The 14428-nt window shown below is 39.2% G+C and overlaps 1 protein-coding gene across 12 annotated transcripts in view; it reads left to right on the top strand.

Annotated features, from left to right (window-relative positions):
* Positions 1 to 14428, top strand: part of MITF (melanocyte inducing transcription factor) — a 224366-nt gene that overhangs the window by 190374 nt on the left and 19564 nt on the right. For 9 of the 12 annotated variants that reach the window (XM_032649225.1, XM_032649223.1, XM_032649226.1 and 6 more), the window contains exons 3-6: positions 2210 to 2437; positions 3481 to 3564; positions 5677 to 5772; positions 13189 to 13306. In XM_032649225.1, the coding sequence (XP_032505116.1) occupies positions 2210 to 2437; positions 3481 to 3564; positions 5677 to 5772; positions 13189 to 13306 (526 nt within the window). The remainder of the gene's footprint in view (positions 1 to 2209; positions 2438 to 3480; positions 3565 to 5676; positions 5773 to 13188; positions 13307 to 14428) is intronic. The other 3 variants (XM_032649235.1, XM_032649233.1, XM_032649231.1) reach the window with 2 other exon arrangements.

The following is a 14428-nucleotide window of genomic DNA, read 5'->3' as shown; positions in this document are numbered from 1 at the left end:
GGTTGTCAACTAAAGGACTTCATTATCCTGGGCATTTGGATGGAATTATTGAATTTCAAATTCTTGTGCTTAAAGTATCTCGCCAATTCAGTAGTGCATATCAACCGTTATCATAATTTTTAGATATATATTTGTTTGCCTTTTATCTTCCTTTGCTTCCCCCCAGACTCTCAGGGTCATAAACCTGGCAATTACATCTACTTGCTCACAATGTGTATTCTGTGCCTTGCACAGTGTTTAGCACATAATAACAGTAAATAGTGGAATGAATAAGGAAATCTGTAAATGCATCAGTTGTGTCTATGATAACTCTTATTCTTCTCTAGCCCCAAGAATTATATTAAAAGATTTTTTAGTGAAAATTTTTATGCTTCCTAATTTGAGGATTAAATTGGAGAGATGTGTATTTCTTATTTTCCACATAAATATATATCCCAAACTGCCTCTGTATGTATGTATTTTTCCTTTTCTATTTAGAATAGCTCCCCCTCTTCCTGATGCAAGGTCAGTAGGAAATTTATATATCTGTCCAGTTAAGAATAAGATGCACATTGAGACCAGGATGCAAGATGAGGCTGTTGAACTTGAAAGTTCATCAGAGACTCCCCCATACTAAAAGACACTCTTTCTGCATTTGGAAGGGCTGAGTTATTCGGCCATTAGAAGAGTCTCATGTGTAGCTTTTAGGCAATGTTCTCCAAAGGGGGCATCTAGCTTTTAACCTATTGCTGAAAGAGAAATACCATTGTCTATTAATACTACTGGAACTAAAGATGAATAGTGAATTGGCCTTGATCTGACAGTGAGTTTGACTTTGATAGCTCATCCCTTAAAAAGGTTCTTTTATATTTATGAAAAAATAGTATGACGTCAAGCTGGGTGGGGTGCAGGGGGGTTGATATCAATATTTAAGAGCAAACTCGTAGGGCTTCCAAAAAAAAGCTCTTTGTGTGAACTTTTTTTTTTTACATGCATAACTAATTAGCTTAGGTTATTATAAGCAGGGCTGCTGTGATAAAGTTTCCGGTGGTGTCTCGGGATACCTTGTTTATAGTACTTTCTCTATGCCAGTCTACGAATCGGAGTTGCAGAAAGTAGAGGGAGCGAATAGTCTACCGTTATTTGTTGGATTGGGGCCACCTAAAACGTGGTTATGCTGGAAATGCTAGAATATAATCACTATCAGGTGAGCTTTATTCTTATATTTAGTCTCTGAAATGTAATCAATAAATTGAGCGTTTCACCTTTTCATGTTATTGTAGTAGACACAGTTTTCAATAAGTACATGTCTTCCCGTTTAATGCTGTTTATTGTTTGATACCATAATCAGTAATTCAATGCAGTTTTGAATAAAGTAAATATTAGTAGGATTTTTTTTCCCCTGGTGCATGGCTGTGCTCTCTCCATGAGCTCCTGTTCATGGCTCTAAGATTAAAGTGTGTTTATCAAGGAAAAAGTGACTAAATTGAGTATCATTGATTTTTTTTTTAAAGTTCTTATTCTCTATTAATGTCTATAAGAAAGAAGGGAAAAATAATGTTGGTGGCTTAATATTCATGCCTTCAAAAACACATACATAGAAGTGCTATGTGTTTGAAAGAAACTGCTTAATGGGGAATTGCTTTTTATGTTGAGTTTAAGATCTTAATTAAAATGTTGAACAATCATGTCCAAATGCAAGTGGGAGGAACTGATCCACAACCAGTTGATTTAATCATCCGAATGTTTCTGTTTCCGTTCTACAACCGCTTTATAGTTGTTCCTTAAGGAGGGTTTTTTGTGTTTTTTTAAAACAGAAAGCGGTTCTGTTTGCCAAGGAAAACTGAAATGAATCAAGTTATGCGCCTTCTTCTAGATTGTTGTTTTGATCTTAACAAACTCTTTCAGGTGTGTTGGGGAAATTTTTGCCCTACAGATAGTGGCAAATTTTTAGTCATCAGACATGAGAAGAAGGGCACAAGGTTTTAAAGAGATGATGGACCGCCAGTTAGCAGGGAAATAGGGCAGAGTACTACCCCAAATCCTAAGGGTTAGCCTTGAAACTTCAGTAGTATCAAAATCCATCAGCACAGTGCCTGGTACCTAACAGGGGCTTAATAATCTATTCTCTTGGTGGACTGGCCCGTCTCATGCTTGTGCCTGAAAGAAGAGCTGTCCGAAACTCACCAATAACAGCGCTCTCTTCTCTTCCCTCCGTGGCTATGTTCAGGTGCAGACCCACCTCGAAAACCCCACCAAGTACCACATACAGCAAGCCCAAAGGCAGCAGGTAAAGCAGTACCTTTCTACCACTTTAGCAAATAAACATGCCAACCAAGTCCTGAGCTTGCCATGTCCAAACCAGCCTGGCGATCATGTCATGCCACCAGTGCCCGGGAGCAGCGCACCCAACAGCCCCATGGCTATGCTTACACTTAACTCCAACTGTGAAAAAGAGGTAATTCATGTCTCCTCCCCTCTCCTTTTTCTTCCACTGAATGACTGTCTGTTGGATCTCCCTCCCGCACTTGACCGTGGACTCCAGTCTGTCCGCGTGGCCACCTTCGCTGGCCATTGTCCCCGATTCCCCATTCTAGCTGTCACCCTCCAGCCTCTTCTCCCTGTCACCACCCCCGGGTTATTGGGTTATGGCTCCTGGCAGGGGACCTGGCCCCCTCAGAGCAGAACCCAGACGCGAGGATACTTTTTCTTCCACCCCGTTTCTGCTTCGTTAGCTGAGTGTTCTCTTCCATTCCTTTCCGTTTACGGAGCAGTGAAAATGCAAGGAGAGAGGGAAAGGTGGAAAAGGGAGAGTAAAAATAGAAAAGGTGTTGGACAGGCGGTTTAGAAGTTCCGCTTGCTGTGAACGTCTGGGATGTTATTTTTATTGCTCCCTGAGTTGGAAAGGAAAAAAAAAAAAGCACAGAGTGTGCATGGCTGGATTGGAAGAATATAGCACATGAAAATCTAACAGAAAAGCAAAGATTTCCTTGCTGGGTGAATTCGGTTTCCTAATAAAATTGCCACTGCTGGTGAAATCTGCTTTTTGTAAAGGCTGGGTTGGAGACAAGACTCAAATGTACCTCAAGCTAATTATTGCATCAAAATTTGAAGCATACCTAACAGGAGGGTTGTGATTTAATATGTTATTTCCAAATATGAGATGATGAGCTTCATTTTAGTGGATTTTGTCCTCTGAAATGTTCATGTGATTCAGAGGTGACTCTTCTGAAGTTTGGTTGATTTTAATTTCTAGAGGGACTAAGTCTTTTCCCTTTTGCCCAAACCAACCATCTTATTCTTCTCTGTCCATGTTTGTCATCTGTCAAGCTGATTTGCTGGAAGAAGTTCTTCCTTCATTATTTTGTTTCTCGGTCAGGTTACACTTTATCAGAAAGCTTAGTTCATCTTGTTGCCGCTCCATCAGCCTCATGTGAATATGTCATTGAAAAGTCATTTGCAAATCCAGATCATAGGCTGATTTTGCTTGTGTTTTTGCAGGGATTTTATAAGTTTGAAGAACAAAACAGGGCGGAGAGCGAATGCCCAAGTATGAACACGCATTTACGAGCGTCGTGCATGCAGGTACTGAATGACTCAGCAGCCCAAAGATGTAACGCTCTGTAATGAGGATCTATATTTGTGGCTAATCACACTTTCCTGATGACTTAAGGGTTTTTTTTTCCCCCATTGATTTTTTTTTTTTTAATTGAGGAAGCTATGAACAGAACTATTTTCTTCATAATGTCTCATGATTAAAAAATTACTAGGGAAATGATACTTAAAATGCATTTTTCCCTGAGTTGCTGTAAGTCATTAAACTGCTTAAAATACATAAATTTTAATAAAATAGAATGTAAACTGCTGTACTTCATTTAGATAGCATCATCAAAATATGCTGTACAAATTTATAGGTTAGCAACTTTGACAGGATATTTGTAAAACCAAGATGTGTGTGTGTGTGAGATCTATATATTGTTTTATAAAATGGAATCTCATGGAAAATATATTTTGAAATTTTATTCATTTAATGATAAATCATGGATATTTTCCCAAATAATGAAAAGTTCTTCTATGACATCCTACTTAATGGCTATATAAATCATGCTATACCCATTTATTAATATATTTATGTATTTTTAATGTGTATATACATATATGAGAAAGAAGAATAAGAAACAAAAAAATTCTTATTTTTTTTGCTTTTCTCTACTGCCTTTTATCAACATGTATGACTCTTTTCATAAGAGAAAAAATTCTCTCATAGCAAGCCCACTAAGTTCATTTCCCTAAAAATAAAATAAAAAATTTACGAAGAAAGGTTGCTCATAAGTCTTCTGGCCCACTTTCCAGTTTACCAACTCATTTAGAAAATCATCTCTTAAAAACAAGCAAACGAAACAGGTACAACTGGTGTACCTGGAAAGGAAACAGTGTGCTGACAGTTATTCAAAACTGACCTCCAATTATTCTCAGGGGTCACTTAATGCCACTCATTTTTTGAATGTTTACTGTATTCTTGGCACTGTGAGCACTTTATATGGTTTGTCCTGAAATCTCACAAGAATCCAATAAGGCCATGAGTATTATTACCCCCATTGTACAGATTGGGACACTGAGGCTCTTAAAGATTAAGGGTGTTACCCCAATCCACAAAGTGGGAGAACCAGGATTCCGGCAAGCCCCATGATGTTGGAGCCTGTCTTCTTTAATTAGAAAATGGCAAAAAGACACAAAGGAGCATCCCTCTGAGTTCTGAGATTTCATTGTGTACTTGTGAAGGACGATTAAGACCCAAGCGTGTGTGCACACGCACACCAAGTAGCTCAAATATATAAGGTGTTTGCGAAGAAATGTTTTCACAGACTTGTCTTTGCAACTGCTGCAATGCACATGTAATCACTGTTGTTTATTATCATAACTAATGTTTTGGTACTACAGGAATAAAATTGATCTAGAGGGAATGTCAGCTCCACGACTGTAATGATAACCTCGTCCTGGTGTACTCCTCTGGGAGTGCCAAGCACGCTGGCAGCTGTACGAGGAGAAACTTATTTTACAAGTCCTTGTAAGATTAGTGCAGGGATACCCAGTGGCCTGGGAGCCACAGTGCCCCACACACCCCTGTGGGAGCAAAGGGCTGAATTGCCATCTGTGGTTTTTTATTCCAAGGAGGGTGTGGGAAAGGTACAGGGCATAGTCTTTAGAGGAGAAAAGGAAAAGGCAGCTGTCATTCAAGATGAAATTTCCTGGTTCATCTTTCTTGTTTAAGGCAGGCAGTTTTGCATGAAAGTTCAGAGCATGATTCAAACTGTGGCTCTAACCCTTCTCTGAAGTGTGACTTTGGGCAAGTTGCTTCTCATATATCTCACCTGGAAAATTGCTATAATAATAGCACCTACCCTGATAGGGTTATTGTCAGGACAAATCACCTAGCCCATAAAAAGTCCTGCGCCCAGTGTCTGGCACCTAGTAATCACTCACTAAGTGCTGGTTGCGTATGTCATCCTCATCACCCATTAGTGTTAATGGTCTTCAATAATATTCTTATTTGGGGAGGAAGAGGACAGTTACCTTTTAGAATCTAACTAAAGAATGTTATTGCTTTGGGTCAGGAAAGACCATGGATTTCTTTTTGGGTTGCTTTGCACAGTTTTTGCTTATATCTGTCTGTTTTCCATTGCCTTTTTCCTTCAGATGGATGATGTAATCGATGACATCATTAGCCTAGAATCAAGTTATAATGAAGAAATCCTGGGCCTGATGGATCCCGCCTTGCAAATGGCAAATACGGTATCGGTGATCTTTTTTTCTAAAAGAAAATCTTGTGACATTATTTCCAGTGTTTTCTCCCTTCTCCTGAATTTTCAGTTTATCTTTGCAAGTGATTCATTGAGAAATGTATTGATGATGAGGCAGAGAAGTATTTCAGGATCACAAATAAATGACTTAGACATCAGAAATTAAGAATTTCTCATGAGTTTATCAGTAACCCCATGATGAAGCTCTGCATTCCCTGGAGTCCAAGTCCACTTTCAGTAGCACGTTAGATCTTCCAGTTGCCTTTGACATGTGATGCCCAACTTAGGACACTGCTGCCAAGGGAAATACTCTGCACTGTGTTATTTACAGTGGTTTTCTAGTTGGCCTGAAAAGTTAATGCACTTTTTAAAGGAGATCCCTTATTATTCACAGGTGATAGAGTGACATTCAAGTTACCCTTCTTCAACAGCAGATTTATTCCAATTTTAGTTAATTAATCAGGGGTCATATTTGCTCTTCTCTGTCACTTATTCCTCTCTGCAGTTTGGAGCCTTGCTTGTAGAGTTCATTTTCTTTCACTCCTTCCATTTTTGTCTTATTTGGTCCTTGCAGGAATTCCTTGGGTCATTGCCCTCCATTTTAGGGTTAGGAAAAGTTAGCTTGTGTTGCCCTAGATTACACATCTCGGATGTGTCAGAGCCAGGACTCCTCGGTACATCTTTGAAGGCCTAGTCCCATCCTTTTCTGTTTTCTATACGAGCAATGCCATGAGACTATCATATTCTTTAGTAATTAGTTTTTAAAAGACTAACTTCCTTGATGGTAAGGGGGTAAAAGGGAGTTGTTATTAATGGGTATAGAGATTCAGATTTGCAAGATGAAAAAGTTCTGGAGATGTGTTGCCCAACAATGTGAACATACTTAACACAATTGAACTGTACACGTATTGGATTGGCCAAAAAGTTTGTTCGGGTTTTCCCAGAAAACCCAAACGAACATTTTGGCCAACCCAATAAAAATAGTTAAGATGGGAAATTTCAGGTCATATGTTTTTTACCCCACATACACACAAAAAAGTTTTAAAGACTAAATTCCAATAGTAAATTTCCTTGGGAAGGGAATGTGGTAGCTCTTACTTATTTATACTGAAATCCCTAGAAAACCAATTTTTTATAGTTAAGTGTTCTTATCTATCTTGATCCAGTCCTTTAAGTCACTTACTTGAAGTCTTGAGGGTTAAGGATGACTCCCCTCGAAACCTCTAATCTTCTTCTGGGATCCTTAGTTTTGTCAATTTACTGTCCATTTAAACCCACCCCCTCATTTTGAAAGAGCTAAATATTCTTTCTGACAAATGTTTCCGTGCCAAACTCTTCCCAACTTCTTTGAGCCCTTGGTGGGCTTCTGTGGAACCCTCTTGCTTCCAACTTTTGCGCATCCCGTGAGGCAGACTGCACTTGTCTCAAAAGAACTTTGCTGATGAGGGTGGTCGTTTTTCCAGTGGCATCAAGTGGATACCTGAGCACACTCAAGAGGACTGTAGAATTGGCATGATTTTTAAAAATTATTCCTTTTTAAATTTTTCCCCAAAGGTGAGGACCTTGGGTGTCACCTGATCCAACCTAGTACTCAATGCGTTAACCTCCTCTTGCATATCCTTTGTATTCCCCACCAAAATATCAGGCATTTGGCTTCTTAAAAGCCTCCAGTGGAAAATATGCACTTACTTACAAGTGAAGCAGTAAAGCACAATGGTTGGGAGTTGAAGATTTATGATCAGACCTGGATTCAAATCCTGAGTCTGCCATTTACTGTCTGACCTGGCACATTACTTTGCTTCTTAAAGCCCTCCATTTCCCCGTCTGTAAAATGGGACTGATCACTGTTTCTACCTCACATGGTCATCTCATAAAGTGTGTACAGCATTTAGCGTTGGAAACATAGCTTGTACTCAACAATATCTAAATTATTAAATGTAATGTATTATAGTTTCAAATAATTTTGATAGCATTTTTTCTGGGTGTTATTCACTCAGCACCTGTAATGTGTGAAGCTCTACGTTAGAATAATATCATACTCGATAATGGAAATATTTCTCATAGTGAGTCTCTCTGTGAATTCCACATGTGGGTCCCAGTTTGCCTCATGGAGAACTCGTCCTTGTGACAACCCTTCTGGAGATGTGACCTTTAGGCTGATAACCCACGTCTCCTCAGTCAGTCTACATTAGAGTAGACATCCTAGTCTCTCATTATCCGATTGCTCCTGAACTCATTTTAAGATCGATTTAGAATTTATTAAAGACCTCATATGTGACCAGTGCTGGGTAAGGTGCCGTGGATGCAAATGACTCAGGTCTCCTTCCTGGTCTCATTGGGCTTACAAGTTTAGAAGAGGAGACCACTTCAGACCTTGAATGGAGAAGGATAATTCAGAAGCAGAGAGGCCATCTCAGGGGAGTTCCCAGATAGGAAAGAACCCCCAGGTAGACTTTAATTAATTCCCAGTCAGGAGAGGAGTAACCTGCAGCCTCGCTCAGGAGTCACTGACTTTGTCCCAGCATGCATTTCTCTTCTGTGTTCCCCCGCACCAGAGCTTTCCCACAACAAACTATTTTAGCATTTTACTACGGGCAGAAAGACTGTAACATAGAGGTTTGGAACACAGACTCTGAGCCAGACATCTGAGTTCAATACATACTCTGGAGTGAGTTATTTGTCTTCCCTGCCTCACTTTCCTTCTCTGGAAAATGGGGACGATAGTAGCATCTAAAACAATAGAATCCATGTGAAAATTATAAGAGTTAATCTACAAAAAAACATTCAGGACAGTCTTGCCTGACATGCTCTCACTGAATGTTACTAGCTCTTGTTCATGATAAATTTGGGTTTTAATTGTCAAAATTAAATAACAAAGCCACTACAACTTACTAATGTTTTAATTTTTTTTTCCCCACAGGGAAGTTTAAACTGAATGTCCTTTACATTGGGCATTTTTCCTTTTATTTGATTCTTTGAAATGGTCTATTTCAAGTAAACTACTTTAAAAAATAAAGTGGAAGGAACACTTAGAGAGGAAACTATCCTAAGGGAATTGGAGTCTAGAAATAACTATTCTGAGAGCACAAGGGCTCTCTTGTACCATCACAAACAAAGAATAAAAGTCCCAGTTTACTTGTGCTAACAGTACTCAATTGATATTCAGAGAAGGGGACCATCCAGAGAGAAAAAATAATAACATTTTACAATTATCATTTACTTGGAAAAATATTCATTTTGGTAGAGCACTGAAGAACTTGATTCAGACCAAGTTTAGGGCACATACTCACGTGTGTCTACCTTCTCTTTATTTGTCCTAATTAGGTTGCGGCTTTCATCTGTCCATTGTGTAGCTTGTGCACTGGAAGTGAAATCTTGTCCATCAAGTTAATGTGCTAGATAAAAACCCAGCAAAGACACAATATATCCATGTTAACAGAAGATGCCTCTTCCTAATCCTTAGCTCCAAAGGTGTTATTTTGACCTAATTTTGATGTTAACCGTGTTTATGAGGGGATTTTTCTAATTCAGACGGGGAACCACAGAATCATTTCTTAAATTTGCATGGCTAGGAGACTCATTTCTAATTAGAAAGCCATATTATTTTAATCAGCCTTCCTCTGAGTGGCTTCAACAAGTCACAGTCATTAATACAAAGAGCATAAGCTATCATTTACAGCAGAGTCTTTCAAACCTTGGTACTATTGACATTTGAGATGGATAATTCTTTGTTATGGAGACTGTCCTGTCCATTGTAGGATGTTTAGCAGAATCCCTGCCTTCTACCCACTGGATGTCATTCGCACCTTGCCATCCCACTGTGACAACCCAAAGTGTCTCTAGATGTTGACGAATGTCCCCTGGGGAAAGGGGCAAAATCATCCCCAATGAAGAAGATTTAGGGTAGTGAGTGATCACTTTAGCTCTGCAGATCCCCTTATTTCTGTGCTTAGATCTGCATTGCGGTCCAATAAATTGGTGCAGTGGTCAACGGGATGCTTGGCAATTAACATGGCAGACAGTTTTGTTGATCAAAGTGAAAATTAGCTTGACTGTCCAAAAACTGTAGACTGGGTATACGGTACTTTCCAGAAACCTATATTACTACACATAGCAGTTTGTCAGTCACTTAACAAGCAGGTACTCTGTTTCATCTACTTTTTTTTTTTTTTTTTTTTTTTTTTGCGGTACGCGGGTCTCTCACTGTTGTGGCCTCTCCTGTTGCGGAGCACAGGCTCCGGACGCGCAGGCTCAGCGGCCATGGCTCACGGGCCCAGCCGCTCCACGACATGTAGGATCTTCCCGGACCGGGGCACGAACCCATGTCCCCTGCATCGGCAGGTGGACTCTCAACCACTGCGCCACCAGGGAAGCCCTGTTTCACCTACTTTTATCTCGTTTACATTTTACAAAACCCTGTGAGATGGGTGATATGATTGCCACTTTTCAAAGAGGGACGTCTCACTTCAGAGAGGTTAATATCATGTAGCAGGTCAATGACAGGCAGGTTCTAACCCGGGTCTCTGACTCCTAAGCCCAGGCGGTAAATGACTGTACTGTGAATTCCTAAATTTGAGTATCCACACTTGGTTAATGAGCACCTGGGCTTTTATTTGCTCAGGTTTAGTTGGAGATTAATTGAAAAGTGCGGTTTCTAATTGGTTATCATCAGCAGGTTGATCCTGCCCCCCAAATACTACAATTAACATGCATTGTGAACCTCCTATCAAAAACCTCCACTCAGACACAGCGAGACTTTCCTTTTTGTAGAGTCAGCAAGATAAGCTACACAAAGTGCCTTTCTGCTCCTGTGCCTGGCTCAGAGTAGGCGCCCACAAAATTAAATTTTCCCCAGCAAAATATTCCAGCAGACTCTCCGCTGCCCACTCCTAACCAGCAAGTATTGGAAAAGCAGCCGAAGCGGGAAATCTTTTAGAGAGCTCTCCAGAGGGTTATCAGCTGCTTTTTCAACTGGAAGTAATGAGGTTTGACCTCAGTGGAGTGCCCGATAACGCGTCTTGTTATAGAGATTTTAATTCATCTCTCTTTTTGGTCAGCACTGCTGTCAGTCCAGGCAATCTTCTCTGCAGTTTTTAACCCCTTCCCAATCCATTCCTTTCTGGGTTTCCCCCACTTCCACCCCACTTGTCCATCCATCTCTCTCCCCCTCTTGGGTTTGTGTCTCTCTCTTCCTGTTTCCATCCTGCCCCTTGTGTCTTTGTCTCTGTCTTATTCCTAGTTTTTGAGTTTTTCACCCTCTTTTTCTGTGAGTCTGCATTTATTAAATATATGTACATATAACATCTTCCTTTACATTGTGGTTAGAAAATATATTCTTGTCCTGGAGGAGCTTATAATAGAAGATATATGTTCAATATAGATCCAGTGATGACTTAGAGGGTTTTTTTTAAAAAGCTAGTTGCATTTATCACTTGCCTATTGTTTATCTCTAACAAATTATTGTAATAAGACAATTACATGCTTTGCATACAATTTGCATATGAAGCATAATACATATGATCTATATTTCTCGAGCTATGGAAACAATTGTTTTTAGCTTGTGGCATTGAATCTGAAGTCACATTCTTGGTTTATTAATACCTGGTAGTTCTTCCCAAATCTAAAATTCCAGGATAGGAGGATGAAGCTTTGGAATCTAGAAGGGTTACCAGATGTCATACCAGCTTTGTAAGTTTTGACTCTCTGACTGTACAGTGCTGTACTGAGACATTTGAGCACCTTTCACTTTGCTGTATTAAGTTGGACAAGAATAAAACTGAACACACACAGGGCAAGGCTGACCCTGAGAAGGTGACCTATTTCGTATAAAACCACTAAGTGAAATGACAGCTAATAATCAAAGTCACTTTTTTTTTTATCAGTTCCTTAGCTAAATGCCCTTGAAATGTGGTTCAAGGACATTTTACATTATCACAATGCATTGTTCATATGCATATGTATAGTAAGATATGTGTAATCCGTTTTATGTACATGATTTAGATGCTGTCTTCACAAAGGAGCAAAAGACTGAGTGGAGAAGAGAGATGTGCCCTGCTGATCTGTCTGTGCTACCTGCCCCCAACCCCAGTTATATCAGAGCAAATGTCATATTAACGTGTTGGAAAATATCTTATTCTGTGCACAGCCCGCCCCCATCTCTCTAGCTAGGAGTTTAAGTTCATAGAGTATTTATTTAGAAGCCATGGTAGGAATACAATGGCTGATGGCTACCCATGAGGGGAAACACATTTGATTCTATATTTCATGGTATAATTTCATCTGTATGTTAGTGGTTATTTGAAAGAGTGAAATGTGTTGTATTGTGGTACAGCCTTTACCAGGTACCTCTTGATTACTAAACAGTTTAATCATACTTAAATGTTATCTAAATTTACTTTTCTCAGATTCAGAGTGTATAATCAAGTAAGGGAAGGGCTGAATGACATAAAATCTCACCTGGTAATAATAGTTACAGAAATTATTTAAGTTAAGCTGGAAATGGGAAGTGTCTGCCGTGGAAATAGTGAAGCCACCTATTTCCCAACAATTAATATTTAGAACTTTATTTCAGGGAGTGGCAAGAGGAAATGTCTTGGATCTCTTTCATCTACAAAAACGGGTGCATCAAACTCATGACGGTGAACTAGTTACAGGAAAATGCATATGTTGCAAAGGGAACTCGTTGGGAAAAAAACGGGTTCATTACTTGAAAATATTCAATTCAGAACAAGAGACAAACACTCATAAGATAGTTTAGGAAAGCTAAATATTTCTTTCAGTCTTTTTTTTTTTTCAAACGTAAAGTTTTGTTCTTTTATGAAAGCCAGTGGGCTCCCTCTTGTGGCTTTGTGAAAGATTTCAGTTTCAAGGAAAACAGCTTTTTAGCAGTAAGGAAACCATTTCTTTTCAAATAAGAAAACACTGTTAATTGCTTTTCCTTATAAAGAGAGAGAAAGAAATAAGGGAGAGAGGAAGAGAAGGAAGGAAAAAAGTTGACTTTGATGAAAAACGTGATTTGGTAACAAAGCCATGCCACATATAACCCTACCTATAATAATAGACAATATTTACTGGGTGTCTTCTATAAGCTACTACATGTGCTAAATAATGAGTTCGCACGTTATCCTTTGTCTCCGTGCTCAAAATAAACCTATAAGCTGGGTAGCAGAGTGATCTTATGGGCGTGAGATTCTGCCTCCTTTCCTGTCACTAAGGGGAACCCCCTAAGGAGACCATATATCTGTGAATGAATGAAAAGGTAAACATCTCACCTTTTCCTATGTTAAAAAATATCTTTTTACATCAAATCATTTCTTTTAAATAAAGTCTGGAATAGGATATGGGTTTTAGCTGAATAACTTAGGAATCGTTCAACAATTCATTTCCGTTACTCTTTCTCTCTCTCTAGTTACCTGTCTCTGGAAACTTGATTGACCTTTATGGGAATCAAGGCCTGCCACCACCGGGCCTCACCATCAGCAACTCCTGCCCAGCCAACCTTCCCAACATAAAAAGGGAGCTCTCAGGTAAATACCCAGCAAAATCTCTTACTAGAGATTTCCTGTTAATTTTCTGGTAAGCAAAGTTATCCAAATAGTGACCTCCAGAAGTATTTCCAACTCGCAGACATACTTTTTTGGGTCTATGCAGTGGTTAAAACATTGAGCCATATTTTAAGATAGAGGATGTATCTTCGAAAATCTTTGTTTCCAGTATTTCTTGAGATACTGGGAATCAGGCTGCTGTAACTCCATGACACCCATTATTGTGTCTATGGCTGCTGTCCCTTTTGGGGTGAGGGCAGCAGGCAGCACTTTCAGTTATGAGATGTCTCTCCCCATCTGGTGTTTTCCTTAGTTGCTCGGCCCCTAGACACCTTTGAGTTTGAGAACCCTGGTCTGAATTTTCCTTTGACACACATTCAAGCCCACAGTTGGGATAGGGTAAGAATATATTTCTTACATCTTCAGATGCCTCCTGTTATTTTTGCTGTATCATGTGCAAAAGAGTTATTACACGGAGTGAAACAATAAATCATCAAGTGGAGCAATGGGTATCATTTGTTCTTGAGGCAAGTGTGAAAGTACCTATTTCTCCATTTTTGTTTAACACTTTAGGGAAGGCATTTGGCCATTAAAACATGATGAAACTGTATTAGAACTGGTGTTCCAACATGCTGGGTTTTATGGCCTTCACCTCATCCCCCTTTTTGTTATTTGATCCTTGCATCCTACAGGATTGGGTGAATAGACTGAGACTGTGGAATATAGATTTGGTGCAGAAAATTCCTCTTCTGTTCAAGGGTGTCTTGAAAAAAAAAAAACTTCAGAAAATCGTGGCAGAAGAAAGAATTTTTTAAAAAAAATCATTGATTTGGTTTAAAAAAAGATGATTAATTAATGCATAAAAACCATCAAAAGCCAACAAACAAGTAGATACTGTACAGGAAGGAAAAGTACAATGAAGTCTTAGAAAAGATAGCTAAATGAAATCTGTATTAAATAATGGTAAAATATGGTTAGAGTGACATGTGTAAAGTTCCTGAGTGCAAAGTAGAGTTTTGAATTATGTATATGATTGTTTCTTCAAAAAGAAAAGAAAACAACAGAAGCTGGGGGTAGGAGGAGGAAATGGGTGAAAGGGATATA

The sequence above is a fragment of the Phocoena sinus genome, chromosome 11, assembly GCF_008692025.1.
Source record: "Phocoena sinus isolate mPhoSin1 chromosome 11, mPhoSin1.pri, whole genome shotgun sequence".
NCBI classification, from domain to species: Eukaryota; Metazoa; Chordata; class Mammalia; order Artiodactyla; family Phocoenidae; genus Phocoena; species Phocoena sinus.
The sequence above is the reverse complement of the archived record's forward strand: the minus strand, read 5'-3'. Positions and strand labels throughout refer to the sequence as shown.